Source organism: Simochromis diagramma, unplaced genomic scaffold (genome assembly GCF_900408965.1).
Source record: "Simochromis diagramma unplaced genomic scaffold, fSimDia1.1 OVJJ01000510.1, whole genome shotgun sequence".
In the NCBI taxonomy this organism is placed as follows: domain Eukaryota; kingdom Metazoa; phylum Chordata; class Actinopteri; order Cichliformes; family Cichlidae; genus Simochromis; species Simochromis diagramma.
The window spans coordinates 3,550,876-3,566,508 of NW_024387326.1; the positions used below are offsets into that span (position 1 = coordinate 3,550,876).

Sequence of the window (15,633 nt, forward strand, 5' to 3'; positions counted from 1 at the left end):
AACATCTTACTGCTGTACTTGGCAACAAGGGTTTCTCCAACCTCCAGTACTACATCGTTTCCCTTCACGATGAAATACTTATGTCACTAAATAACATTCAAAATAATTGATAGTTTTTACATAATATTTATTCTTTTAAGGATTTTTGAGCGGTCCTGGGTTCAAATCTTTCATTTTTCAGCCTTTCTGCATGGTGTCTCCATGTTCTTATGTGTGAGTGGTTGTCTGTCTTTCTGTGTTGGCCATGCAACAGTTTCTGCAGGGTATCAACTAATTATTTCCCCCACTGAAGTACTTGCACACTCACATGTTCTGGAAAGAAAGCTACAATAACACATGCTACTGCGGCAGTGCTCAGACACTTACTATGTGCTACTTAATGTGACTTGCTTCTATTTACATTTCTCAGTTACCTCTCTTCATATCTAAAGGACTCATTAATCTTTTTTAATATTCTCGATCTAGTGAAGCCCATGAGCTTTTTTCCACAGCAGACATCTTGGATGCCAATCTCCCTCACCTATCTTAAGTTTGAGCCTTTAATACCTGTGACTTTGAGCAGTCTTAAGGTAAATCCCCTTGTTACAAGTGTGAGAATGCATACTGCAATGCTCATTTTCATACCAGGGAGACAGAGAGATTGTTCCCACACCAGCCTATATGCTGGCTCCCATTTTCTATCTAAAGCACATGCATAAATACATTTTTTTTAATTAAGAGTGTGCATCACACGGTGTAATGAAACCTCTTATTAGTTCCGGGTCTTTATCACACACACACACACACACACACACACACACACACCGACACACACACACACACACACACACACACACTAGGGTCATCATTTTGTCATCTCTGCTGCTGTGGCGCTGTTCCACAGGGAGCCTCCCGGGTGAATTATGGCTCTGCACACATCACATTACAGTATAGCCGGTCTGTAATGTGTTGTTGAGCTGGAAAATATAGCTGTAGCCAAAGGGCCGAAAAACTAATTTTCTCGTGTAATGGGAGGGTTTTTTTTATGTATGTATGCAGGACAAAGCTGGCTCAGAATTTGATGGAAGCTGAAGTGAAAATGGAAAGAACAAAATCACCTCTCCTCCAAAATTTCTTTGCATGTATTCTGCAAAATAAAATTTATCTGTGAAAACGGGGGAGAAAAGGGTCGCTCGTCCAAACCGCCCTGCCCAAAGGTTAAAGCTGTGCTGTTAAACACAGTGCAGGTGGGGGACAGGTGTGTCCTGTATTTTTATTTTTTATTTTTTTTTACATTTAACTTCTCCTCTCTCTCCTCCATCTCTCTCCCCCTCGTGATTCCGTCTCGGCATTAACAGGCTGGATTTTTTGCCTGAAAACCGAGGACATGCGCGCTGAACAGGAGGAGGAGGAGGTGAAACACACGATCTGCTTCTGATATTTTCTGTTGACTCCGTGATCACTCAATTATGGTGCGGAACTCTCATTTTTCCATCGCCTGTTTTTTTTTTTTTCTCTTAAAGCGGGGATGTGAGGAGTGATTTTTGTCCCTCTCTCTCATTTATACAGACTAAACTTCAGTCATTTCACACTTTATTTAGCTTTATTTGGTGGCAAGATTCCTTTTTTATTTCTTGCAGATAAGGAGTGTTATTATTATTATTGTTATTAGATTTTTCTAATAATCGATCGCCCCCGCCGCCACCCTGAAGTTCATCGTTATTATATTGGCCGCCGGAATGGTGGCCTTCATCGGAGCGGTTATCTGCATCATCGCGGCTGTCCACACCGGATCCTCCAAGGCTGCTGCGGCTCAACAGCAACCAGCAGTCGACAACCACTCGCTGTACCCGGACGCCGCGGCGCAGACACCCGCCGCTGCGGGCTCCGTGGCCCGGCCCGGCTCCCTGGGTGCTCTCCACGGTTCTGAAACGCCCGATTCAGAAGCGCCTACCTTCAACATCGGGCTCGGCGGGCTGGACGGGGTCACCGGACTCACCGGACATGACCCGACCGTCAGTCGGCTGATCTGCACTCCGATCCCAGCCGGGGAGTGCAACCCGAAAAACTTTCAGCAACAAGCGGACGACCCGTCGTTGTACGCAGGCGAAGACTGGGGCTACCTCCGCACCACCGCGGAGGAGCTCCGGCAGACCGTTCTGCAGCAGAAAGACCAAATCTTAACAGACCAGCGGACCATAAGGGAGCTGACGGGGAAGCTGTCCGAGTGTGAGAAGGGGCTGGACGGGAAAAGTGGTAGGAGCAGCGGCAGCAGCAGCGCGGGAAGACGTGGGAGCTCCGCGGCGCTGCGAGGAGGCAAAGGCGCGGCGCAGGAGGCGCACCTGGACCGGATCATGGTGCGGGACAGCCCGTCTGCGACCTCCGACGGTGTCCACCTGCTCACAGTGCGAGCTGTGGATGAACTGGAGCAGGCTATAACTCAGCTCAAAGACCGTATAGAGAAACTGGAGGTAGGTAGAGTGTCGAGAAAAGCACACAAACCACACTCTGCATACAAATCAAGCAGCACTTGATCGAGGTGTAATTAATCCCAGGGAGCAGTATTTAGCCACCACAGGCACCCGAGGGCACAAAGAAGAATCTCCACAGTGTAAGACTGATGGAGAGGGAGCTGTTTTAAATATTTATAACACACTCCTCCGTGCTGGCCATTGTGAAGACACCTAGCTGTTTATTTCTTCTTCACTCTAGAGCTCCCTTTAGGATTTATGGATATGACCCATGAAAATAAGGGGTTTCTTTTTTTCAGTGAACTATCTGCTACAGTGTTTGTGTCAGTTGTTAATAACACCTAATTTTCTCCATGTCATCACACCTGACATATGTAATGAAGCCCACATGCACTGTTGCTAATTCCAGAACTGAAATGATAAAATAATGGAAAGAGTGAAGAGTGATGCGTGCAGGGAGAGCAGGAGGCAGTGAAGGAAAGAAGACAGCAGAGTGACATCAAACACGCTCTTACTTGACCAGATTCAGATGAAGGATAACCTCATTTTGGGGCTAAAGAAATGACATGAATAATTCAGGAGGTTCCTGTTTGTTTGGTCCAAACACAGGCTGATTGTGTTTCCCTGCAGTTCTGCTCCTCAGATGTAGTTTATGTAGGACATGCTTGTGTGGTGGGTCACTTCCTTTGTTCGGTCTGTTGTGTCTGCATTGCCACTGTCAGAGAAAACCTCTATAGGATGCATCCATGTGATCTGTCACACATAACCTTATCACCCTACACTGCTGTCAGACGACTTTCATCCCTGTTCTCACAGAACTTAAGTTGTGCCTGAGTTGAATTCCTGCTCTGTTGCTATTTTATCTCTTGTTTTTTTCTTTCACCCACGTACCCCCCCCCCCCCCCCCCCCCAAACTGTTTCTTCCACCATCCAAGTCACGTTTCTACATACGGGTACAGCAGATTTAGATTTTTTTTTTCAGACCTTGTGAACTGGTGGTCAAAGGTGGAAAGCACTGGTTAAATCCCCTGAACCTAGCTTTCTTCTTGCATGTGGTCTGCAGATGTTGTTTTGCATCATGTCTAGTCTGCTGCAGCTCCTAATACAGCCAGTTATGCCCAAATATTTGTACAGCCAGAAAAAAAAAAAAGGAAAAATAACTGTCATGATGTCTCCTCACATATCAGGAGAGCAATTAATCTGAATTGAACATATCCCATTAGCATTAACACATTAGCTTCAATATATTACAGCAGAAGCACCACACAGTGCTTGAAAATTTAAATCAAAGAGCCTTCTCGTTCTGGGTATTATTGTCTGTATTATACAGTAAGCATCAGTTTTTTACTAATCATATAAAATAAGACATTTCTTCTCTTAAACTAGTGTGCCAGGAGCATGAATAAAAATATTTAATTACTGCAGAGGCTGACTTGACTTTTGCTCCAGTGCCACTGTGCGTGCTTTATTTTCACTTGTGTTTTTAGTAACGTATTTCAACCACTTCTGAATGTCCTGAAATTTGCAGGATGAGCTCTAATTTGGATGTGCTGCTGATATTTCATCTGTGACCAACATTAGGTTAAAACCTCACATGTGAAACTCGGTCTGCATTTTGCTCAAAGCACTGTTGTGCTTTTAAATACAGCCTCACAGACCCACTCCCATGGAAATGCCAAGATAGCACACAAAGAAATATGGCAAAAAAACCCCAAACAAACTCTCCAAATCATTTCTGAGATCATGCCAACAAATGTACTAGCAGTTACAGTTGGCGCTGCAGTACAGACTTATAAAGCAGAACTAATGTGAGCATCATTTTTTTAGGGTAGCTCAGGTGGTACAGCAGGTCTTCTACCAGAGGCGGAGCCAGACATTTGAAACACCCGGGGCTTAGCCCTAAAGGGTAGTATGCATGTGGGATTTTTTTGTTTGAGTTGTTTTGAGTTTTGTTCAAAAAAGAATGACTTCATATAGGGAAAAATATAAATCACATGTGCAGGACACCTTAAACTAGTTTTTTAATTAAGCAGCAAGGCAGAACAAAGTCGGGGCTATATCAAGACACGAGGACTAAACCCCAATTCAACCAGACCAAGAACTGATCCAGAATTAAAACAGGACTACAACAGTTCAAAATCAGGACTACTGAGGACTTAACCAAAGCTACGTCCACACGTACACGGGTATTTTTGAAAACGGAGATTTTCAGTTTTCGTTTTAAAAAATAATCCCGTCCACACGTAAAGGCAGAAATGAAGGGAAACGCTGCTATGAACATGCCAAAGCAACAGGTGGCGATATATTCCTAACCGTGTAGAAATGTTGGCCAATCAGAAGTCTAGAAGCCTCGGTCGGAAATAGTAAACAAAGATGGGGCATAGAAGCAGAACCGAGTCGTATGTGTGGAGGGACAGTAACTGTGTGTGTATATGTAAGAATTTAAACACTGCAGAGAGTAAAATTAATAGTAACAGTATTGTAGAAATTCATTTCACCGAAACAATAACGTGGCGCACAGTGTGACGTCAAAAAAGGCGCACACCTTTGACGCTGCATTTTCTGCGTTTTCTCCGTTTTTCTCGTCCACACGTAAATGCAAAAACGGAGTTTTCAAAAATCTCCACCCTGGCCGGAGTTTTTAAAAATCTCTGTTTTCAGTGACCGAAAACGCCGTTTACGTGTGGACGAAAGGTGCAAACGCATAGAAAAATCTGCGTTTTCAAAAATACCCGTGTACGTGTGGACGTAGCCCAAGACAGAACCAGAATCACAACTAGATGATAGTAGCACTAAAAATCATCATAGACCTGCACTACACTTGTTTTTTTAATTCTACCAAAGTCCACTATTTAGATTGAGAAAAGTTTATATAATTATTTAGCCTTGTTGTGCAAACAAGCCTGCATAACTTAATAAATGTAGAATTTGAAAAATAACAAACCTAGAAAGAAACACTAGGTACGAGATACATGAGGACCTATGATACAGTGATACTTTTGGTAAACAACCATTTGACTAACATGTGTGTCTCACCTGCTCTTGTTCATCTCTGTTCCTCTCTCTCCCTCTTTGTGCTGACAATCATCAAATATACAGTTGAAACCAGATATTTACACACTCTTCAGATCAAAACACAAACACTTTTTTAATTGTAACATAAAATCAGACTAAATATTTATTTTTTTAGATTGATAAATATAAAAAACATATTTGTTAACTTTAAGAGTAAAGAGAGAAACTATCTGTATTTCTTAATTGCAAATGGCACCAAATTGTATTCAAAACTGAGCCACACTTATGGAGCTCCACAGTTCTTTTTCTGGTGTTTTGGTTGACATCTCTTGATTTTCCCATGTCAAAGAAACAGGCTCTGTGTTTTGCCTTATATGCATCCACAGCTGTGCCACCAATTTACTCACATGGACTCTACTAACCTATCAGAAGCTTCTTCAGCTCAGAATGGAATCGTCTGGAGTTTCTTATTAATTAACAATAAACTTAGTGTATATGTACTCCTAAATTTGATCAAAGTGATAATAAATAGACAGCTCTGTCTCTCTTTATTCTGACATTTAACTAATTCAAAAGATATTTCAATATTTATCTAAAACAAAAGTTTACTCTAAATTGATGTTGTACAGTAAAAATGTTTTATGTTTTCTCCCTAAAGTGTAAATATCTGGTTACAAATGTGAATATCCTGCTGTGTACTGAAATCCCTCTTGTTTTGCATAGAAATATACTGAACAACATACAAAGCATAATATATAAAATAACATTTACCTGAGTTTTTTCTTTGAAAGAAGCCTCTAATGTCCATTCTTATATTTCAGTACATAACTGAAACCGATTTAGTCGAGGAGGGTAAGAACTGAAAATATGAAATAAACACATGTAAGCTAAGACTCTCTAAAGAAACAGCATTGTTGTTGTTCGGCTTTTCATTTTGCCATTTGTTGATTCACTTGAAGAGCAAGTAACGTAATATTGGTCAAGTGATCAGTTTGATATCAATCTTTCGTGATTCACCGTCATATTTACATTATTTGTACAGTACGAATGATTCGCTTTGGTACCTGGTCAAACTTAAGCTCTCCTTAGTATGGCTGGCTCCGTTTCTCCAACAGCGCACTCACAGGCAGCAGCTGCCCCGCCCTCTCGCTCAGTCGCTTAGTGTCTGAGCTCGGATCATACCAATATCAGGGGGGGATTCACGCACAGTCGTAAATTCCCACAGTGTGCACTATGTGCTTCGAATATTGTGTGTACTTTTTGTTTTATACAGTTGTCAGCCAGGCATCTAACTATGAAAAAATTACACTCCAAAAGACCCCGGGCTTCTGACAAAACAACCCGGGCTTAAGCCCAGTAAGCCACCCCCACGCTCCGCCCCTGTCTTCTACTAAAGGTGGTGGGAGGGGCAGATCACCAGGGAGGCAAGGGGAGCGACTGGCACCCTGACTAGACCTCTCGCCCCATCTTTGGCCCCTCATGTAAAATCTTCTAGATCCGCCAGTGGTTGGTAGTTTGATTTCTCGCTTTTCCAGCCTCTAGTCTGCAGGCCAAAGTATCTTTGGGTAAGATACTGATCCTGAAATTGTTCTCTAATGTGTGAATGTTAGATATAAAACACTTAAGCAGGAAAAAAAGAGTTTTTGTGAATGGGTGAATGAGACATGTTGAATACTGTTGGCTCCTTAAGTAAAGTAGAGCTGTGCTATAAACCAGAACCAGACCAGTTACTATTTCCCATAATATTAACAATGAATGAAGCATGACGACACATCTGTTTCAGAATCAGCGATTAAAGCTTTTTTGTTTTAGCTTGACGATAATGACATATTGCAACTTTCTGGAAAAAGCCTTGCTGACAGTTTTATTGCTGATTTTATCAGAAAATGCACCCAGTCCTGCAAAGTGGTGTTTTTATGGCTGGAGAGATTGCTAAAGTACATCTTAATATAATGCTGTGAGCATTTCATTGGAAATTCCATCTGTCATCTATCTTTGCTCCATCAAAAACCTTGCATATGCATTAAAGCTGCATATACATGTTCAGCGTGTTTCTCATGAGTATAGTATATTTCCCAGGCATCTCTGTATATTTAGACTGCATATACCATGTAATAATGTGCTCGGGGAACAGCCTGGACAAGCAGGTTTGAGGAAACTTGCTGAGTCTTTATTTACCTCAGTGCTTCCTTTGTGGTTTGAGTGTTCAGTGAATCACGTTAATATGGAATTGTGAGTTTCTGTTGTTTGGTGTGTGATACCTAACTGAAAAGAAAAAAATTCTCTTTAGACATGAGATGACTCACTTTATTTAGGAACTCAATAAACATTTTTTTGCCATTTTCTCTGGAGCAACAAGTGCTATTAAGTTTAGACTGCTTTATTCATGCTTCTGTTGTTTTAGTGGAAAGTGAAGCCTTAGGATAAATTATGGCCAATGAAAGAAAAATTAGTCAATGTTTAGCTGCGGTGAACTTAGAGATTCAATAAAGCTGCTTTCAGTTGCTCCCTTATTCGCAAGGTGTCACCACAGCAGGCAGACTTTTTACTCTGGATGCCCTCTCTCACACAACACCAGAGGGATTTGTGTCTCCTTTTGCATTTGAACTGAGGATCTTTTGCTTGCTAGGCAAATGTGTAAATCACTATACTGTGGCGCCTCTAAAACACAGTGATCCACTATTATTAAGAATATTTAAAAAACAGTTTAGAGGAATATTATATAGAAATACATTTATTTAGAATTTTTGCCAAGAGCTGATATAATCTAACTCCCTTCTATCTGCCTGCTTTGTACTGACCTGGCTGTCTGAAGACTGAAAAAAAGGGGGCGTACTCTGTTTGCAGGTAGGCTGAACTGAAGCAGGTGTTTGGGGAACTGGAGACCGGCTCACAGTTAGAGTTTAGTAGGGCGTGTGGCAGACAGAGAGTGGGCAGGGAGAGGAGCAGAAAAAGTCAGGTAATCCAGGAAAAAAGCAAAATAAACCTTGATGCAAAATGAGTCTAGTCAGCTGGAGTAAACTTACAAAGAACTGAGACAATTTGCATGTTAATGATCAAGGAACTGACCTCACAGCCCATTGTTCTTCAAATGTACATTTTATAAGCTTGGGGAAACCTGCAGTCAGCTGAGACTGAAGACGTCACTTGGATGAGTGATGAAACGTTTCTCCCACAAAATGTTACGTCCAGATGAACAGAATCAACCTTTTGGGAACTGAGAAAGTTGCACTTATCCAACAAAAGGCATCTGGAAAAATTGAAGCTAAGACACTAGTGAGGATAGTGATATACAGTATATATACATATGAGTGAAGCAGGGACAAATGGTCTGTTAAGATTGATATACAGTATGTTACATATATGAAATAAAAAGCCAAAAGTATAAAAATAAAATGTTCTCTTCTTATTGGAGTTTGTGCCAGACTATTTTTGCCTGCATGCCAACCAAGAAAACTGTGCAACAGGATAGAAATAGACTCACACACGCTCAGAAAACATGCTTCCCAAAATGCTGATGTGTTCTTTTAAGTGGAAAAAAGGTTAAACCTATCCGCAGCATATAAAGACTCCTTATTAAATCAGTCAATCAGTTCTTTTTCCTTTTCCCCAAAACATAGTTTTAGTGTTAGAGTTCAGAGCTAGGGTATACATGAAGTTTGGATAAAGAACTTGTTGCTGCTTCTTTTCTTTTCATATAATACCCATACTGCTAGAATTACTAAAGAGCCCCTTTCATAGAGACTGTGCACTTTTATTTCATCCTTAGACTGTATAAACCACATTCTGACCAAGTTTTCTTCCACTGACTCCCTCCTCTGCAGTCAGATATTGGCCCATTTCCTCACAACCAGACAGACAGCAACACCTCCGGAGTGCCAGAGGAAGGTGGGATGTCTGGCAGCCCAGAAAGGTTGCCTGATCCTGGGCATAGAGCTGGTTCTGACAGCTCCTGGAGGATGGACGACTTAGAGGTCGAGCTGGAGAAGAAGGTACAGCTTCTTGAGAAAGAGAGAAAAGCCTTGAGGCTGGAAACGGAGAAACACAATCAGGAAATCGAGCGGGGCATCAATAAACTACACCACCGAATCTCAGGGCTGGAGGAAGGTACGGCATCATTGCAAAGGGGGAAAAAATGGAAGAAAAAAGCAGAACATTCGTGTTTGTGTGCAGGCGCATTTCAATGTGCCTTAATGAAAAAGAATTTTAAAATGATGAGAGAAATGACGAGTGACTGATTAATCACTCACAAAATGAATTAAGTTACTAATGATGAGAAATAATCTGGCATAAAAAATAACCCTAGAGGTTCGACTTTCTTTCGCTTTTAATCAAATCAAGCCATGGGCTTTCATTATAATGAATAAATCATGTTCAACTTGTGTAAAAGAAAAAAAAGATGAGAAAGACTATAAAATTCATACCCAGCTTAAAAAACACATCAGATGCTGTGACGAAAATGCAGTTATATAATAAAAGCTGGGAAAACTGTTTGATCTGCTTAACTGGTTTCTGGTTTCTGTCACTTCCCCAGGTTTCTCAGGGCATTCTTTCCCAGAGGGATACAGATTGTCCTTCCCAACACGGACAAACTACATGTACGCTGTTGTGACGCACTCCATGCCAAAGCTGCGGGCCTTCACGATCTGCCTGTGGCTGCGCCCCGCGGAGAGAGGCATCGGGACCCCCGTGTCGTACGCTGTCCCCGAACAGCCGAATGAACTGGTGCTGCTGCAAGGCCTGCACGCTCCTGCTGAGCTGCTCATCAATGACAAGGTACTGAGAGTGTCTGACAGTGTGGGGAGTGAATACCTATTTCACAACTTCTCTGTAGTCCTCTGGATTTTCAAGGGAGCTTCTCAGCCTTTTTTTCAAATGATTTTTCAGTTCAATTCAGTTTTATTTATATTGTGCCAAATCAGACAACAGTCACCCAAATGTGCTTTATCTTGTAAAGACCCTACAGTAACAGAGAAAAAACCTCAACAATCAAGGTTCAAGGTTTAAGGTTCAAACAACCACCTTTGAAAAGCAGTTGGTGACAGTGGGAAGGAAAAACTCCCTTTCAACAGGAAGAAAAGGGGAAGAGCAGCCATATTCTTTGACAGCTTGGGGGTGATGGGAGGAAGACAAGGTAAAAGACACACTGTGGAAGAGAGCCATGATCTATTTGATGATTAGAACCTTAAAGGCACTCAAAGCCAGCTCCTGCTTTCTGGATGGTTCATTCTCATGTACAATGTTTGCCACTAGTGGGGTACATAAAAACCATAAAAGGGTAATGGTTTAATCCACTAGTCAGCTGGAGCCTTTCTGTGTGGAGTTTGCATGTTCTTCAGGGACTCTTCCAATCACCGTCCAAAGACACGTTTGTTAGGTTAACTGGTGGTTCAAAAACAGCTATAGGTGTGAATGGTTGCCTCTCTGTGTGTTAGCCCTGCTACAGACTAACGACCTGCCCAGTGTGTACCCCACCTCTTGCCCTGTGACAGCTGAGAAGCTGTTAAGAATAGATGGATGGATCGATAAAAAATTATAGCCTAAATTTGAATTTCTACTGTCTGTTGAGGAAGAAAAAGTGCTTTGAATTAGCATACAAATAAGCAGAACACATCAAACGAAACAGCCAATTTAGACAAGCTAAATAACCCCATTCATGTGTTTAAATGATAAACTGAGATACCACCTTGGGTTGCAGCGTAGTGTAGCGCAGTGCAGTGGCTTTAGGCACAATCCAATGAAGTCATTATGGTAATAGATGCCTGGAGAAAAAGTTGTGTGTCCTTGGAGGTAACAGAATGTCTTTGGTACAAGTAAAAAGCTGTATAAGAGCCATCTTTAGAACTTTAGCATCAAAAGGTGTCTAAGGGCTTTCTTATGACTTTAGAGCTGCATTTCTTTCATGCAAATGCAATCTCAGCACAAGCTGTCTGATGACCCGCCTTACCTTCAGAACTGTGGCACTCACAAAACCTCTCACAATGACATCTGCTTCATCTGGACTGCCCTTTTGTTCCCCTGCTCTTAGGTGGCTCAGTTGCCTCTGAACCTCTCCAGGGGCAGCTGGCAGCACATCTGTGTGAGCTGGACACAAAAGGGAGGAGTGTGGCAGGCCTACCAAGGGGGGAGGCTGAAGGGAGAAGGTCACGGACTAGCCGCTGGACATCACATTCGACCTGATGGAGTGCTCATTCTCGGGCAAGAGCAGGTGAATAAAATACATAATTAAGTAACTAAAGTTTTAGCTGGTTAAAAGCAGACAAGAAGCTTAGAGAAAAAGTTCGTTTGGCGAGTCCTCCTGAGTATAGCGCTGCAGTCAAAAGTTTAGCCACTGCGGCTGTGCCTCTGCTCACCTATTGGCTTCTCTGTTAGCTATAATTAAAACTAGAAAATGAAAGCATCAGTGACTTTGAGAAAGTAAGTAAATCCATGAATTATATTTTCTGCTTGCCTGCATTCAGATAGTGTGCTAAGATGTGACGCTATGAATGAGATGTGTATGTGTGATGGATACAGATCTGGTAGTTAAAAGAGCCCGCCCCACATGTCTGCTTTTGTTTCTTGGCTTGTGTTCATATTGATCACCACATCTTTTTCATTTCCCAAATTCAAATCCACGCTCTTGCCAAAGGCTACAAAAAAGCTAAAGCTGTGCTCATAGGCATTAGAAATAAAAGTACATTTATTTTAGGTATGTGTATTTTTTTTCTCCAGGATTCTCTGGGTGGAGGTTTTGACTCATCCCAAGCCTTGGTTGGAGAGTTGTCCCAGGTGGGTCTTTGGGACCGCGTCCTGACGTCCAACCAGGTGGCCAGCTTAGCCCGATGTGGCAAAATAACCCAGGGCAGTGTGGTACCCTGGGCTGAGAATGGAGTTGATGTTTATGGTGGAGCAACCAAAGACCCCGGGGAGCCTTGCAGTAAACACAGCAGGAGTTCTCAGTGAACTGCAGGGGAGGGTTTTGAAGGGAAAGATTCCACATCTCCAGTATTACCACTAACAAGGGACGTTCTAAACAGTAAAAAACTTCTAAAACTGTGTGGCATTGGATAACAGTTGTGTAACATGGAAAAAGAAACTAATGGCATACATTTATATGAAGTGAGAAGGGGCTTTACAGTTACTTCTGAGACACCTAACAGTCCAACAGATGCTCTTATCATCTGGAAGGTTGTGCAATACAAGATAAATACAAATGTAGTATACAAACAGATTGTATTTTTAAAGTACATATAGTCCATTTCTTAAATTAGAATATAAAATGAAAATTACAGTGTAGATTTGCTCACTTAAAAACAGCAGCTAATAGCTATTGTTAGCAGTAACAGTAGCTAATAGCTAATTAGAACTTGTATAACTACTTAGCTAAAATGCTACACTGCCATCTTTAAATAAATAAATGATTCCTCATTTTACAAAACATACTTTCTTGTTGGGCGTTTTGAGTAGAGGTATTTGAATGTTGTAAAGTAGCCAGCTAACTTAGCGTACCAAACAATTTCTTTACTTAGATAAGCAATCAGACATGAAAGTCCTCAATCACTTCTGTTCAGTTCAGTTGAATTTCGTAGATCCCGAAGGCTGCAGAATTAAATGAATTACCACCGAAATGCATTTTAGTGCCAATACATTCAATACTGACAGTTTTTAGTTTTACATATACTTTAGAAGTGCTTACGGCTAATAGCTGATGAGTATTATTTAAAACGGAGTTATCAAGGTCTAATAGCTTCTGTGGATTTCAGTGTTTCTGTAAAATACCTGTAGTGGGTTGTTGAGGTAGAGAAAGTTGTCATCATTTGGAAGTTCAGGGCAATCCAAGCTTCTTAAGTTTTATTGGGAAAAATAACAAACTCCAAAAAGTTCTGTTAGTGTATATATGGCACAGTAAAAGTGTTATAAGAACACACAGAGTGAATGGGTGTATTGTAAAGTTTAATGAAAGTAGAATTGTGCTATATAAATGCAGACCTCATTAACAAGAAAAAAAGGAATTACATCTGATGTGACAAGATTTGCAAGAAACTTCTGATGATTATCCAGCATTGTGAAAGGTGTTGATTTCGCTGTAAGACAACTATGTATTTACTCCCTAGATTTTGTACAAAATACAATATGAATGAGTTTAATGGCAGATACTGTAACTTTTGAAGAGTGGCAGATGATGTATTTCGAACACTTTTGCTAAGTTAGCCAGCTGCTGCAGTAGTGTTAATTATATACATTGTGTGAGACTGGCAATCGCCTTGTATCAAAGTCTTAACAAGAAAGCAAATAAAGAAAATTCCAACCTGTGGAAATTTTTACTTAAATCAGCTAAAAATAGTGGCTATGATGTCATTTAGCAGTCAGAACTGTGCAAAAAAGTTGAATTTTTCAACAGAACTTTATAATATGGCCTGTTACTAACAGTTTAATTCTCTACCATAAAATACCATAAAATGCCATTTTATGGTATTTTATCTAAAATTATAATGTAATTTTTTACACCTATAAATACTTAGATTCACTAAAAAGGGTGGTTATAATCCAATGCTTGTTTTCTTAAGGGTTTTTTTAATAAGCAGGAATATGTACATCTATTACCAAAAATTCATCATGCGCACCAAAAAACTGACATGTATTTATAATTTAAGGTTGGAAGGTTAAACCACTCTATAATATGGGCTGCATCCATAAATGTACTGCATACTAACAAAATAAACTAAAGAAATATCATTTGTGTTTGTACCGAAACACATGGAAATTTCCACCCACTAAAATTACGTACTTTATTCTTTACTTTATTACTTTATTCTTTTCTCTAAAAACTTCACCCCCTTATTGTCATTTGAAATGGAATACTGTTAGTCGTAGGCTGTATTATAAAGTGCTACTTTATAAGCAACTTTTCCATTTATTCATTTATTTTTAAGCTGCCACATTGTATGAAAAATAATGAGTTGATCTCAGTCTCAGAGATCTGACCTCTACTATGAAAGCCAGAGGTTGTGTCAAGCCAGCAGAAACCCAGCAGGGTTGGGCAGAAGTTAATTAAGGGCTGTGACTGCTTTAGAGTTTAAAGTCAAGGTAAGGTGATGAAAAATGCTGGAGAAAGTGGTAGGAATATTAAGCAGTAGGTGGCAGCCAGGAGTAGATGATGAAAGAGAATGAAAAGAGAAAGTGGGGATAGAGATGGATCGGATACTTGTTATAAGTGATGCTACATTGTTTTCACCCCTGCATGATGTATTCATATGCTTTTATTGTCTTGCCACTGCAATGTGTTGCTCACCGATTTCACAGAAGAGGACAGAAGCGTTTGCATTCATGCAAAGGTGGCTGTCTTTGTGTCTGTCTTTAAAGGTCAGGGGGGTCTGTTTTAACCCCTAATTACCTGAAATTACAGAAATATTTTTCCCTAAGGAAATCCTCAGTACAAACAGAATGTTTTTAATGTCTTTAATGTTTTTACTCATTTCTTGAATACATTTTTCTCCATTTATGTAACCTGAGAAATTGAGAAATCAAGGTAAAAATACACCCAATCAATAAAATCTCAAATGATCACATGATCACACTATACCTTATCTTCTTTAAATGGATAGGTACATAAAGCCCTGCACATCTACATTCTTAGATACTCTTTGATTTTAAACATGCAGCCACTCAGTAACACGGGTGATCTGATATCTCTGTGTTGGTGTTCTTCCTGCATCATAACGTTGATCCAGTGATGTTGTCTGAGCATTCAGTTAGCAATCGAAATTTAAAGAAGTAAAGTTACTTTCTTTCCAAGCTCTTTAACTAATGGCATACATTTATATGAAGTGAGAAGGGGCTTTATGGTTCCTTCAGAAACGCTTAACGGTCCAGCAGATGCTCTTAACATCTAGAGAGTTGTGCAACATAAGATAAAGATAAATGTAGTTTGCAAACAGATTGTATTTTTAAGGTACATATAGTACAATTTCAAAATGACCATATAAAATTAAAATTATTATATAGCTTATGTAACGTTAGCGGTTAGCTATCCGAAACGCTTATGATTAGCTAGCTTAAAAGCTATACTCTTACCTTTAAATGAAGGATTCTACATTAACACGGATGATGTCTCTGCGTTGGTGTTTTCCCTGCGTCGTCACAATAACATCGGTCCAGGATCAGCAGACCAGTGACATTGTCTGAG

General features: G+C 40.5%; 1 protein-coding gene across 1 annotated transcript; it reads left to right on the forward strand.

The window, feature by feature from the left end:
• Positions 1-1,667: 1,667 nt before the first annotated feature.
• On the forward strand, positions 1,668-13,574 carry cbx6b (chromobox homolog 6b; the record flags this gene model as incomplete). Its single annotated transcript, XM_040005975.1, has 5 exons — positions 1,668-2,450; positions 9,290-9,572; positions 10,000-10,241; positions 11,494-11,673; positions 12,180-13,574. Coding segments are annotated over 5 exons (1,719 nt in total), but the record flags the coding sequence as incomplete, so codon positions are not given.
• Positions 13,575-15,633: the final 2,059 nt, after the last annotated feature.